This window comes from Alligator mississippiensis, chromosome 1, assembly GCF_030867095.1.
Source record: "Alligator mississippiensis isolate rAllMis1 chromosome 1, rAllMis1, whole genome shotgun sequence".
Classification (NCBI taxonomy): Eukaryota; Metazoa; Chordata; order Crocodylia; family Alligatoridae; genus Alligator; species Alligator mississippiensis.
The window spans coordinates 416,676,244-416,691,710 of NC_081824.1; the positions used below are offsets into that span (position 1 = coordinate 416,676,244).

Sequence of the window (15,467 nt, forward strand, 5' to 3'; positions counted from 1 at the left end):
AGTTCCTATAATGAACAAATCTCAACATTAATAAAATTAGATTCAAAAGTGTATCTCTAGGGCTGTATTCAGTATAGGCATTTCATTTTCTTTCTTGTTGAGCCACATATAACATGACAACCACATCATAAGCTGACTAGGAAAGTGATCAAATTGTATGAGGGACTGTGCTTCTACATATGAATCTTGCTACATGATGGAAAAGGATGATGGATCAAGCTATTTGTGATACTTTCATATTTAAATAGAGAAAAACAATTACCACTCAGGAGGGGGCAGAGGGGGTGGAATTTGTCCTTTTACTTTATAATATGCTTCAACTCTCTGGCTGAAGTGAGAAAAGTCATCTTGTACGTAAGCTTCCTGCTGCAAGTTGTCAAGTTTATCATAATAGTGACCATAACGTCCATGTACTCTGGCACCTTCTGGCCTTTCAGCCATCTTAAATCTGGGGCTCCACTGCTGAAAATATATACAACAGCATGAATTATAAAGGTAATGAATGATTCATTCTTAAACCAACATATCATAAACTGGATATTAGTTACATTTTATAAGGCAAGTTCCCATCCTACCCTTCATTCTAAGTCCCATGATAGCTGTTAAAAACAATTTCCCCAAATGTTTTATCACCTAAGTCAGAGGCTTTCTGGCTTCCAGAGGCTCATGCTGCCTATTGCAGCACTTCCAATTACTTCACCTCTTTTAATTAAGAGGCAATTCACACTGCTTTGTGTGAAAGCAACAAACAAAATCCACTAGAACCACTGTGATAAATTCCAGTCACATCACTGAAGGCTTGAGCCTTGAAGGAATTCCAGGGGTGGCTTATTAAGACAGGTGTGAGCAAAGGGATCAGAGAGACTCGAGCAACACACATCTTCTTGCTGCTGCTCTCTGGTGAACATTGCTATTTCAAACCACCATCTCTTTGATTTCCTGCCTGCAGTAAATTGTCTCTCATTCTTCAAATTTAACTTTGTGCAGAAACATTTCTTTATTTCTGCTTTATACCATATATGCCTTTTCTGTTTCTCATGAAAAGAACAGAAGAATAAGGAACATCTATCTACTATAGTCTAAAGTAACTACTGTATGCTAGGAAGTAGGTGAAGTGAAGACTGCACTATGCTATACTAGAACTATGCTATATTTAAACTTATTCTCCACACTAATTGAAAAATGAGTATGTTATCATTCTCTTAAATGTTAATGTGCTAAGTTTTACCTCCTTGTATTTCTAATTAGGAACACTGAAAAAAGCTCCACTCATCTCCATCTTGTACATTCCAGGTCACAGCATATAAATATTTTAAAGTGCTAATTTCTTCTACACACGGCACTGCAATGCTGCACAGGAACTGTTAGCACTAGAAATCGTACATTTTATCACTCACTGATAGAAGAGTTATAGAGAACATAGATCAAAAAATTATTTAAAAAGTGAAATCACCCACACAAAGAGAAGCTTATTGGGTCAAAAAAAACTAAAAAACAAATTCAAAGTAGGATTGTGAATTGTGAAAAACAAGTCCCTCAGCGTGCAATCCCATAGATCTCATTTGTCAAAGAAATTGGTGTGATATTGTGGATGTATCCTCAATCCTTTCAGGCTGATTTTCTCATTTGGTTACCTAGAGAACTGGGAAGCTAAAGTTACACCACCAAGCTAGTACATTAAAATACTTTGGACCAAATTCTAATCTCAGTTATGCCAAAGTAAATCTGAAACAATTGCACTAGCATTAGTGGACTTGCTCTAGATTTACAACAACATAGCTGTGTGGAAATAAGCCTAACATCTTTTAAATGGGATCAGACTACATTTGTTTGCCTCTCTTCCCAAATACCAAACTAGTTACCCAGAACTCTGTCTTTAAAAGGAAGATTCTGACTTCCTATGGTGATAAAGATCTCAAAAAGTTGTGGAGATCTGAATCTTATTGACACAGTACCTGGATAAGAGGCTGCTGAACTCGCAAAGGAGGTTTCCATTCATTTCGATGTGATAATTCTTGTTTCTTGGCAAGTGCCGCCACCTTGGATCTTGGAGAAAGGTGCTCCTCAACTCTCACTTTTTGAAGTTTAGGAGCTTATTTAATGATAAAAAATATGTGGATCTTCTCATTTTTATGGCAGTTACTACCACAATGCTTACTATGTGATCACTGTAAACTACATTAAAGTGCATATATCTGACACAGGCTAGACAGGCTAATAATGCCCATTTATATCATTCCTCTTTAATAATCATCACTACTTCCAAAGTATTGTGCCTTTCTAATGACAAGCTGTTTGAACACATTAATTAATGTCAGATTCATCATGTCTGTGTGAGGAAGCTATTATTGGGCACAATTCATAAACAAGCAGTGTGGCACAGAGAAGTGTTTCCAAGGTCACACAGTGATTCAGGGTTAGAGCAAAGAAGAGAATTCAAAAGTTCTGAGTCTCATGCCAAATTTCAATGGAAGTTATACATCCCACCCAGTACCTATCTGTACCTTTAGCTGTGAAAATACCTTTATAAACCTGACCCTCAGTCTTGTACTTCAGGCACTAAACAGCATTTCACAATAGTTCTTTCTGAATTCTAAGAAAAAAAGCTGAAAAACTGATTTAGACATGAAGGATAATACACCATTTGAAAATGAAACTTGGGCTCCTAACTCAATTAGAAGCTTTTGAAAATTTTACCCATAAAAAATCATAAAAATCACAGCTAACCAGATCTGCCTCCACAAGAATGCTTAAATTGCTTCTGTGTTTCGATACGTAACTTTGGGGAGTAATTCAAATATACAGAACAACAGAGCAGAAAGAGATCAAGTTCCTCTTGTTCAACAGTTTCAGCAGTATCACAGATGTTATGGCAGACTGACATCTCAATTTTGAAGACTGTGTGTGCATCAGCTGATTTATGAGTGTCAAAACCAAGTCCAATAATCCATATTAATTTGCACAACGTAGTTGGCTATTAAAGTCCTCAATAATTAACTATTAAAATGTCTGTGACATTTAATTATTAAAATCTTAGCAATCCCTTGCAGTTGAGGATGATTGTCTTCTAAGATTGCCTTATCTGTGTGTTTGAACATGGCTGATGAAGCCTATCCAGGATCGACAGACTCTACCATAGCTCATACATGTGTTTCCATGTGGGGTGGGTTATTAAAATAACAGACTACTAAAATATCTGTGACCAACCTGGACCTATATTACACACGAGATTATTATCTGCGCATTTTTAAGGGCACAAAAGTATACTCAGTACTCTAAGAACCAATTGGCACATCTACACTGCACTGGACCATCCTAGGAAGCACTACCATCAAAATGCACCCTTGCCTGCTTGTACTTTGTGTGCACTGAGTGCCAAAAACTGTAATATAGCTGCACTGGGCAAACCATGGACATGGCCCCAAAGCAGCTAAGTTATATTTTTGTTTTGAGTGTACAGGGAGCAGGAACGTTAGCTTGATCTGACACAGCGTTACTCCATCCCTGCCCTGACAATCTTACTCTTTTATATTAGATATAGCAACAGGAATAGATAAAATCAGAAAAGGCAAGTTTTACAGCAACAAAGATTTTTTGCTAACTCTGTTCAGGCATGTGCACTTAATGTCTTGATTTAAAGGTCTGGAGTTTATTCTAATTATTATTATTATTATTATTATTAACAACAACAACAACTCTCTTGCGGGCAGGGTGGAAGGGGTAAGTTTGGTACTCCCTAATTAATTAGTTGACATACCGAAATCATGATGCAATTTAAGACAAATAACAGTTTGTACTCCAGAAAGGCGGAAGGCTGCAACTGCACGTATTTTGCAGGCTAAGATGAAGGGTACTTTAGCAGAGTCAAAGAAGGATGTTTGAAAACTAATGACCTTGAATTACTTCTATCTGGCAATCATATTAGCTCCTTAGTAAATTCTATCAGGTTGAGCTATAAATGACTGGTTAGAACATTCCTACAGCTGCTTCCAGCAGTAAACTTCTTTGGTGACCCAGACTTAAATGAAAGTTGCCTTTCCTGGTGGAATATATGAATAGAGCAGTGGTGCATTCAGTGCCTGTCTTCCTCATTAGGATGAATGCTTCTGTTGGTAGAGTTCTCATCCCCTGGAAAAGTTAAATCCATCTAGTATATATTGCCCATAAGGATCTTAGGATAGGACTAAGACTGGGTATATTACTGTCATTAAACAAGTCTTACCCTGTACCAGCTTGGATACCGGCTGTGCTACCAAAGGTCTTTTTCTGTGTATAACAGTGTGGCTGAATTCTTCTTGTATTATCTATCAACAAAAAAAGGTTTCTGATGTAACTGCCTCTATTGTATCTTATTTAATAAGATTATGCTAAAGTACATGGAACCAAGTCAGAATCTCACCTCAGGGGGTAAATATCTGACAATGAGCTTCCCCAAGAAGGGCTTCTTTAATATTGAATTGACAGATGGTCGATCTATTGGAGATATTTTAAAGAGCTGAGAAATTAAGATCCTCAGGTCATACGAATACTTTGGAGAGACAGGAATAAAACGTCCTTGGCAGATCTTCAGCACCAGCTGATGTATGTTGTTGCCTTCAAACTGACGCAGCAAAATATAACAATCAATCAATAACAGTTACTGCAGTTGGTATGGGAAGTAATGGACTGTGACTATTTAAAATGGCTGAGAACAACGATGAATGACATGGGGATGCAGAAAGACAGCTAAGTATCTGGTTTAACTGTCCTTTCTCTCATTCCTGTCATGTATCCATTTGGTTCATTTTTAGGACAGGGTAAGGAGAGGTGACCCAGCCACTCTTGAGCTGAGTCTGGGTGTGGCTTATTTAACTTAATTGTATTTCCTTCCAAGGCAAAGTCTATCAAGCCATCTACCAGCAGAGGAGCAGCAATGCAAGGTGGAAGGCTGTGTGTAAGGGTTGTGCCACTCCTATTTTGATCCGAGTCAAAACCTCAAATGAAATGTCTGTTTATAGATTTACATTCCCCTGGTTATCAACCATGTTTTTCAACAGGCCCACTGGGCAAGAAATCGTTAGAGATCCCATGATCAGTAATGATGTACAGTATCCCAGAATAAGTCTCTTCAAAGCAACTCGTGATTCATTTTGTTAAAAGATGTACCACCTCTACACAGTAGATTTAAAAAACAAGATGACATATACACACATTCTTGTACTTGGCATTCTGCCCAAGCCCTTAGTTGAGATTACTTAGCCTTAGTGTCCGCTGCTCTCTTGGGAACCAAATTATAGCCTGCTGGCTGCAGCCCCCTTGCTCAGTTTTTGGGTTAGCCTCCCACAAATGACCATTTCCTCTCCTCTTTGTATAGTCTTTTCATTTTTTAGAGACTAAGTCTAGAAAAAACAAACCTGAAAGTAACATTTTGTTGTAAAGACACCACTGTTTTCTTAGCTGCTTTGAAGGTGTATCTGAGACTGTCCTATCTCTTAGTTCTTGTTTTATCCCCTGTCTAGGCTACTCACTGGCTCCCGACTGATTCCAATCTTTGAGTTCATACAGGCAGTGAAAGAAAACTGAACAGGGAAACAGAAGCACACGCATATTTATTTTTTATCAATATTAATTAGGTACTTTCTCAGTCCAGGAAATTTGGCACTTTTTCTGGTAGCACTCCTGTGTCCTCAAGTCAGCCTCCATCAATCTTTTTCTTCTCCTTGCTAAGTCAGAGGGGGAGTTTAAGTGGTCCACTTATAGACACACTGACCAGCCTGTGCTTTGCTCGCTATTCAACAGAAAGCTTTTGTGCTGAGAACCAATCGCAGGAATGTTCCTTTCTGAAATGTACTGGGTTAAGACTCTACTGGCATTGAATTGCTTCCAAATTAAATCAACATTTACTTGAATGTTTCCAAGGACTCTACCTAATTTTGAACGTCAAAATCTTCAGTAAATTTAGGTCAAGATTTTCAAACCTGGGTAAGTAAAATGAAGTACCTAAATCCACACTTAAGCGCCTAAGTTTGAAACTTGGCTTCAGTTCTTCCATTAGTTTGATGGCTGATTCCTATAACTGAAGGAGGTTTAATTAAAAGATTAATTTTAAAATGTAATGCTCTGGAACAGATCTGACTTGAGAGGAGAGGTGACAGCCACATATGGATTTGAAGTAGCAGTGCTCCATGGAAGAACAATACATTATGTGTGTATATAGTGTATTTGACTTCATTTCAACATGCAGGAAACAGGCAAAGTGTGAGAAATTAAAGTGAGAGAACTGATGAGTATATCCTAATCATTAGGACCTAATGCATACTCATTTAACTTGCAAAATATCTGTTTCCAACAGCTATCTAGGAAATATTCGCATTGCAATTATTTTCTGCCTGGTTTAATACTTTTTTCAATAACAAGTTAATGGTCTAACTAATTATGTACTTACAGGATGCTTTAAAGTGCACAACTCATAGAGAACACAGCCAAGAGACCAAATATCCCTGTAGATGAAAGTAATTCAAATTTCAGAGGAAAGCATGTCATGTTTTCATACAAATAAGTAGTGTCCTCACTTCACCACTCCAACTATCTGACAATATCCTATTAAAAGGTTAATAATGTGGTTTTGTCTAACTGTGCCAAAAATAACTACTGGATTTTATTTTTCTGTTTTCTGGTATGTAACAAGGCCCCTCATTCTTGGTGTTTAAGTTGTATTATTACTATACAATTATAATCATGCCAAAATTGTATTAACAACTTTCAAGTGTGCCAGATGAGTAGAATATGAACTAGCTAAACAGTTCACAATTCAAAGTAAAATAGGTTTTGAAAATTGTTATTTTAGAGGTGTAATAAATACCATTACTTTGTAGTGGATCTTTTCACCTATCATACATGCTGCCTGAATGCATAAATGTAAATAACTGCCTCCAGTTTCAATTGTGCTTGTAATGGTAAAATCCATTCCTGACCTTTTTCTTCACTGAAGGCAGACTCTGGTCAGAGTTGAATGACTCAGGTTTACCAGCAGAGAATTAACTGAATCTGATCCATATGGAGAAGGTGACTGAGTTATAGTCCAATTCTAGAGCTTGAGCCCATTATTCAGTGTACTTTTCCACACCAAAACTATCCCTGTACATATCAATTACCTTATACTTCTGCCTCTCCTTGCCATTTCTGGCAGTCATGTTGCCAGAGTATGATGCTATGAGTAGGGAATGTCTCCCTTATATCCCTGAATAATGGAAGGACAGCCTGCTTTTAAGTGACTGGGAGCAAGGGACCTGAGCAGCCTGAAAAGTAGCCACAATCTAGGCTGGAGACAATCCTACATACGAACCCATCAGGAGCAGACTTTCTGGGTATATCATCTCCAAAATATGTAATTCTTCAATCAAAGCAGATCAGCCAGGGAACACAAAGCAAGAAGCAGAAAGTAGAACAGTATATCAGGAAAGGGAAGGGGATCAGAGTGACATATAGGGAGGGTGATAGGCTATGTTGTGGCACTCGTGCCTAAAAAGTTAGTCATCACTATCTTTGAACTTTTTTTATTTCACTGGGGCAGTGAATGACATTGAACCAAAAATATCTTTTAAGTCTTACGTTTTATTGTTATATGGTCGATTCTCACAGATCTCAGGAGATAGGTAATAGGGTGTCCCTACACAGGTACAGGCAAGCTCCATGGTGCTAATGGGAAATAGTGAACAAAAGAAGAATACATTATATAGAAGAGTTTAATGTAGCACTAGTTCTGAGGGAAAAGATCATAACCAGGAAAGGATCCCACAGAGGCTATTATTTTTGCTGTAAAATAAATTAATACTGATTCAGTGCATTAATTTAAACCCCCTAGAGACAAAATTAAAGCTCTCTCACTCTGTATTAAAATGTCAATGTCCAGGTAATTTTCCATGGTGTTTTACTCCACAAGGGCTATTAAAATAGCCTAGAAAACATCTGCATTTGTACAAAGCTTAGAATTCACCTGTTATCCATTTTATGTTCTGATATAGCCTCTATTACTATACTATCTGAGCTCCACACAATCTGTGGTGCATGTATTCTCACAACACACTACAAGGTAAGGGACGTACTATAGATCTGGGATCAACAATGTTTTCTGGCATGGATCTCAAATTACTCAGTTTGGATGTGAGGAAGGCAGGCACTAGGATCTGGCTGCTTCCACTGCTTCTCCCTGACACCCAATTGTGACATGGCGCAGGGAGACCCCTTTGTCCAGAGTACTTGGCATGTGGCTGTGGCACAATGCAGGCAGAGCCCCCTGCTGCCAAAGCGATTACTCTGCAAACTGAATCAAAAGGCTGCATGGGCTTGATTTGGCTCACAGGCTTTGGGTTGCTGACCCCTACTGTAGACCCATTCTACAGATACAGAACTGAGGCATAGAGGATATATACACATCTCATATATATACACATATGTATCTCAAGCAAAACCAGGGAAGTCATCCTCCAGCTTTACTCTGCCCTGGTGAGACCACAGCTGGATTACTGCATCCAGTATTGCCCCCCCCCCTCCCCCCCACTTCAGGAAGGACGTGGAGAAGCTTGAGAGAGTCCAGAGGAGAGCCATGTGTATGATCCAAGGCCTAGAGGGAAGGCCATACGAGGAGAGGCTGAGGGACTTGGGACTCTTCAGTCTGGAGAAGAGAAGGCTCAGGGGGGACTTGGTGGCAGCCTACAATTACATAAGAGGGGTACATCAGGACCTGGGCGAACAGCTGTTCACCAGAGTTCCCCAAGGGATAACAAGGTCTAACAGCCAAAAACTCCAGGAATGACGATTTAGACTAGACATAAGGAAAAAGTTCTTTAGGGTGCGTGTATCCAGGGTCTGGAACAAGCTCTCCCCAGAGGTGGTACAAGCACCTACTCTGGATTCCTTCAAAAAACAGGTGGATTTATTTCTTGCTGGAGTCACTTGATCCCAGCTAACTTCCCGCCTACGGGGGGCGGGGCGCTAGACCCGATGATCTCATGGGGCGCATCCAGATGAGTGTATGCATGCCTCTTGTCCCGCCTCAAACCCCTTTGAGGTGGGGCAAGAGGCACATGTGGGAATGAAAATATGTTCCCTAGGTTGCAAACCTGAAGCGCAGGGAGAAAATTAGACCCCTGGATATCCTGGAGCAGCTGGAATCGATGCTGTGGGTAGTGCAGTCTGGTTAGTGTGGGCACTGCAGGCTGTATGGCTTCTGAAGAAGCCAAAGCAGGTGCCATGGGCAATAGATCCAGCATAAAAGAGTGGAAAGAGAGGGTCTAGGGTCTGTGAGCCCATTGGCCAGATTAATTCAACACCCCTGTTTTAACAGAAACTTCAAAGAAAATAAAATACACCACGGAACAACGTGAAGTCTTAATGTTTGTTTCTACTGCAACTAAAGTCAATGACAGAAATGTCTATGACTTTCTTTGAGCTACCCCAGGTAGTGCTGAACCCGAGGGTGTGGCTATACCATGCCCCTAGCACTCCTGAAGAAAGCTACTCTTAAGCACACCCCACCCATTTACTGCCATTCACACCAAATTTAGAAAAATAAGGAGGCTGATTCAGGGTGTCCTCCACAGCCACTCCCAAACACATGGGAAACAGAGGTCTTGAGAAAACCCGTGCCTCATTTCTGAGTTAGGTGTATACTGTATATGAGCAAGAGTAGACGGACAAAGCATTATTGAAAGCATACCTTTCTGGGAGGGTCATGGAAGTAATATAGCCACACCCTCAGTACCCTGAACTTGCTCACTAAATACAACATAGTTTCAATCAGCACCTAATCTTCAGGAATGGTGACTTTTTCAGGATTGGTTTAGTCACAAAAACCAAATGAAATAGAAGGAAATGCTTACTTGTTCAGCATTCTTGCTATACCAAAGTCCCCAAGCTTTGCTATCATTCCATTATTGCTAAGAAAAATGTTCTGCAAGCAAAGAAAAAATGATATGCTATAATGAAACATGGAAGAGTTTTACAGGCATGCATTTTTGAAAGCATAAAATGAAAAACTGTAACTCCTACCTGTGCTTTTACATCTCGGTGTAAAACCTTTCTGTCATGAATATGCTTCAATCCTAAGGAGACCTGCACAAACCAACTCAGAATCTAGGGTGAGAGATAAAATGCACAGTTACATTGTCCTATTAAAAACATAAAACAAAAACAAAAGTCAAACCTAAAATATACACTGCATATACACAAATCAAGATCAGAAATGTGGTTAAATAACAGAATTGTAAAAGGAAACTGCATAGCAACTGCACACACTATCCCTGACTTAAAAAAGGGCTATTACACCTTCAACCTGGCCCTGATCCAGGAAACAGTTAAGCATGTGCTTACACTAAGTACAAATCTGTACTTCCTTTGACATGAATTTTTGGCCCTATTTTAGAGATGCAGATCAGCATGTGCTTAAATTAATCTCTATTTAGTAAAGCACATGCTTAATTTTAAGCACATGTTCAAGGCCCACTGACATTGTGAAGTTTTGTGAGAAGCTGGTGGCCATGAAATTCTGCAATTCAGAAATCTGTCTTCAGGAAAGCAGGCTAGCACCTGCATACATTTAAATAAACCAAGGGTTAAGCAACAGGCAAGGATTTCTCTGAGTGATGTATGTTATTGGACCAACTGCACAGTTGGGACAGAGTTAGACGAGCTTTTGACTACAAGACATTCTTCTTCAGAGGTTAAGGGCTTCTCTGAATAGAACTGATTTTCTGATTGGTCTTTTTATGAACATTACATTCAAATATAAATTTCAAGATATGTAAATGTACTATTGGGATTAAATGTAATTGGTAAATCTGCTTCTCTTTTTCTGTCTCTGCTTTCTTTTACTTCCTTCTGATATTCAAGTTTCTTGTTAGCTTGGTTCTATTTTTATTTTTGCTGTCAGGACTTTTTTATTTTTATTGGTTTGTATTTTTCTGATTTGTGAATTTGTCCTCTAGTATAAATCTTACTCTCTCCCTTGTGTCTCTAGTAAACGTCTGAACCAGAGGGTCATAAAGTCCTATGTTACTAAACCATCAAGTTGCTTCTAACTGCTTCCCATGCAGCTGGTTCCTTTTTTCTCTACCATTTAAATGGAAAAAAGTTAAGAGATTTATATGGTCGATTTAAATATTACTTTCAGGATGAATTGAGAATCACATTTTCAAGCCAGTTTAGCTTTGATCTGTTTTTGTGCAGATACAGTTTTATAAGTGCAACAACAGTTTAGATCATAAAATATCTACGTTTCCAAATGCATCTGCGAAAACAGAGACCAGTGTCTGAATACCTAACACATGTTTTCTGTATTTAAGTCCAAGATGCCAGTATATTAGAGAGTTTCTGTCAATTAAAATAGGGATATATTTTACTGAATTAATCTATGCTGATACAGGCTCTGAAGGCTATCAGCACCCTGGGATTGTTTCTGTGTGTTGGCTTAACAATTCACAATCCTGTTTACTTCTCACCTTCCAGCTCAAATGCAGCTTCTAATCTAAAGATCTTTTCTCCAAAACTTAACTGAAAATTAGTAGTATGAAAGCACTCAATCTCCAGAACAGGACAAGAAATAAAAATCAGTGGTCAAAGTACAGTTAATATTTCACTTTTAGGCCATTAAGCATTGTTAAGGACCTCTGTAAAACAATTACAAAGCCTTATCTACATGGACCTTGTGACTGTAACACTTAAAGCAAGTTACTACATATTCCTATTAAGTAGTATTTCATACTATTTATTTTATGGTACAAATCCTTTCCTCTAAAAGCAACCCACTTTACCTGGTCCTCATCAAACAGCACTCCACGCTGCAGATTTATCCTGTTCATTAGATCACCTCCATCACAATATTCCATGATGATATACAGATTGCTCCTTTCTGCAAGTAAAAATGCTAGTTCTTTATTTTCCCACAATTACTCTGTTATTTATGGATTCAGCAACTAACTATTTTTGTTACAGCTAATGCTATTTTGACTAAATTACCTTAGCTTCTGATCCTCTATCTTGCTCAAGATGATCATGCTTACCCATCATAGTGTCAGAATGAATTTTTCCTTCAGCAATGGTGGAGAAAACATATTGTATCAGTGTCCCCACCATCCTAGCATGTGCAATGTTTCAGAACCAGATAAAGGTTTCAGATAAAGGTTATACTGGTTTCAAATAATAAACTATTCTGTCTTCGGGCACCCACAGCCATAGCCACAAAACCTTCTCTTTAGAGGGACTCCACTTCCCCTTTAGCATTTTGTTTAAAAAATGTACTCTTGGAGGGTATTTTAAAAGTGCAAGACACTGAGCAAGCATTAAAAAAGCTCTGAGAATTTAAAATGCAGGTTGTTGATTCAGGACATCTAAGACAGATGCATTAGTTAAATTAAAAAATGCATGTGCCTCTTTATTAAATGCATATTAGTCATTATTTGTTGCACTTTTTAATGAAACAAAACTTCTATCTTAAAAATCCAAGTTAATGTTGAAGTACAGGCTGCAGACAGTGCTGACAACTGCTGGGTTTTGTAATACAACCTTCTCTCCAACAGATCATGGACTTCACTGTGGAACTCACTAGCCCATCAGGATATCACCAGTACAAAATACAGTCCCGTTAAAAATCTGAGATGTTAAATTCCTCTGCATCACAGTTTTCTTTTTCAGTCTGTTGTTCTCTTTGGATCTGTGCCTTGCGTAATTTTTTTTATTGTATTCCTTAATGAATACCTACTTAGGTATTCATCTCATGTTATTTTTTTGTGACATGCTCTATAAAAACCACAGATTTTATGAAAAAGAGAACAACCATAGTATTATCAAACTGATGAAGAAGTTGTATTTGAGATAGTAAATTGTCTCATGCTTCTGATTCATCAATGAAATATTACTTTGAAAAGAAACACACCACAGATACTTACCCCTCTCCAGTAATTCCTCTTCTTCATCTACCCACCCAAAAATCCTCCTGAAGATAACATACTGCCAGCTACATCAATCTGCAATATTTACTCATCTGATTGATTATAAGCAAGGTTCCATCATCATATATAAGATTATATATGTATGCGTTAAGTACTCTGCAATGGAGAGGCTGGGGCATTGGAGCCATGATGGTCCAAGGGAATATGGAAGAAGCAAGGATTTTTTAGTGATATCTTTTCCCGGACTGTCTGTATAACTGGGAGAGATGTTTGAGACTTTCAGGCACAAAATACCCTTCTTCAAGTGTGGATGATTTACATCCAAATGCTCATCTTATATCTTTCCCAACTCATCTAACATCTCTCCCAACTATACATTTGGTCCCAGGGGTGCAGCAAGCTCCTTCAGCACCCAGGGTAGGTAGAGGAGAGGGGAATTCTGCTGAGCACTGGAGAGCAGGGCTAAGGGGATGGGGTAGGAGACAGGTTCTTATCTGTCCCTGCTCTCTACACTCAAGCAGCAGGTGCTACTGCTGTGACTGCTGCCCCTGGGGGACAGGCTCGCTGCAGCAGCCTCACTATTTGGGCTTCGTAAGAATTGCCCCTAGTGCCCTATTCACTCCCCCTTCTCCACCCCACTCAATATGCTACTGGGTGCAGGACTGTGACTGCCATGGCAAAGACTCCCCAAGGGAGCACCATTCTGCTCTTCCTCTTTCCCCACAGATATACTACTGGGTGAGGGGCTGTACCTGCCTGGCTCCTACAGCCAGGCAGAACAGGGCTATTCCTACCATGGCAAAGATTCCTGGGGTGTGGAGGCAACTCTCCTGCCCCCTCAAAGACAATGCCTGGGGCTAGTGCTCCGTTCACCCCTGTTTAGTTGCATTACCAGTTAGTCCAATAAAATATATCACCAAACAAACCTTACTTCTCTGTAGTATGAAACAGCAGAACAGACAAAGCAAAGCGAAACAGAAACAAGAGGTAACAGGCAACAGTTCAAAAAAATAGACAAGGGCAAAAACTAAACCATAACAAACAAGCAAACATTCCAGGTTTAAAATACAAAACACACACTCAATCTACATGTCAAATGAAAAAGGGGAACAAGAAAAAGATGTCTGGCACATGCATTTTCTGCAGCTTCTTTTTGTTGTTTCACTACATTGTTTCACTAGTTCAGTGAGGTTGACAGCCCCCTACAACGGGACCTGGCTTTTCAATTTGTCAATAAGGCACTATACAGGTTTCCCTCGCTTTATGTGGGATCTGTATGTGCAAATTTGCTGTTATGCAATGCCACTTTCATGCCAAAAATTCGTTATATGCGAAGTAAAATCACCCTTATGCGATCGGTGTGGTAGAAGCCTGCAGTCAGCTGCTTTGTGCGGTGCATTGTGAGAGTGACGTGCACCAAAATATAATAGCCCATGTGGATCTGTGCTCCTCACTCATTGTCTGTGACACATGTTTCTGTAGCTGCCATCCCCACTATGATAGTACCCTATGTGTACTGTCTGCTGGTGGTGAGTACCAAAACTGTCTTGTAAAAGTGGTAGAAATGGGTCTGAGGGTCAGTACAGTCAACGTCTTGGAACATATCCCTATTTGTTACATTGTAAAGTGGGCTCCTTTTACGTGAATTTCAGTTATGTGTCGTTTTCCAGGAACACATGTACAGCATAAAGCAAAGGAAACCTGTATAATATCCAGGTGATACAAAATTAATACATAATTACTTGATCCAGTCCAGAAAGATATTTTTATGTAGTAAACACGTAAGGTGTATATTTTTCACTTATCAGTGGTTCTCAGGTAAGTCAAGTACTTTAATATTTTAGTCTTATGTAATTTATAAGTGAATATAGGTTGAGTTTTATAAATATTTCATTTTAAATACCAAAATCATAAATAAAATACCAAAACTAAAATAAAACCTTGAAGAGAACTGTAGAATGTTACTATGTTTGGGTGCTTCATCTTGGCCAGAAGAATGACTTCCTTCTGAGATGCTTCTTTTTCTTTCATAGGCATCTAAAGTGAGTTAAGAAAGAGTAAAATGGTAATTTCCTATTATATACTCTCAATATGTAGTGATTGAGATATCATACAAGCCACCTGAAGAAAAATTAAATACATATTAATGGATTTAAATGCATCAAAGATTATTTAAAGGATATTGCCCAATATTAAAAACTGTAACACAGCCAGTGAAAAATACAAGCTCAGTCTAAATAATTGAAAATATATTGGCCTTTTTACTTAAAACACAATAAATGACAGTTTAGCCTCTGATCTGACAAACAGTTAAGCAGGTGTGTAAATTTACACTTCTTATACATTTATATTCCTGTTAGGATAACTTCATGACTCACACAAGTCAAGTTAGAGTAGGCCCTACCCACATTAAGTGTCTGTAAGATCAGGGCTTATGTGACTTACATTCTTGGCATGGTTAACTTCAAAAGAACAAAATATAAAAGAAAAGAGTCATTTTAATGATGTTACAAACTTTTGCAATATTTGGAGATAAATCTC

At 38.7% G+C, this 15,467-nt stretch overlaps 1 protein-coding gene across 5 annotated transcripts in view; it reads right to left on the reverse strand.

Moving 5' to 3' along the window:
• Positions 1-15,467, reverse strand: part of NEK5 (NIMA related kinase 5) — a 48,778-nt gene that overhangs the window by 29,516 nt on the left and 3,795 nt on the right. For 4 of the 5 annotated variants that reach the window (XM_019491388.1, XM_019491389.1, XM_006259869.3 and 1 more), the window contains exons 3-12: positions 14,867-14,963; positions 11,790-11,887; positions 10,030-10,113; positions 9,861-9,931; positions 7,591-7,677; positions 6,425-6,479; positions 4,400-4,600; positions 4,223-4,304; positions 1,956-2,092; positions 263-462 (exon numbers count right to left, since the gene is read on the reverse strand). In XM_019491388.1, the coding sequence (XP_019346933.1) occupies positions 263-462; positions 1,956-2,092; positions 4,223-4,304; positions 4,400-4,600; positions 6,425-6,479; positions 7,591-7,677; positions 9,861-9,931; positions 10,030-10,113; positions 11,790-11,887; positions 14,867-14,963 (1,112 nt within the window). The remainder of the gene's footprint in view (positions 1-262; positions 463-1,955; positions 2,093-4,222; positions 4,305-4,399; positions 4,601-6,424; positions 6,480-7,590; positions 7,678-9,860; positions 9,932-10,029; positions 10,114-11,789; positions 11,888-14,866; positions 14,964-15,467) is intronic. The other variant, XM_019491387.1, reaches the window with a different exon arrangement.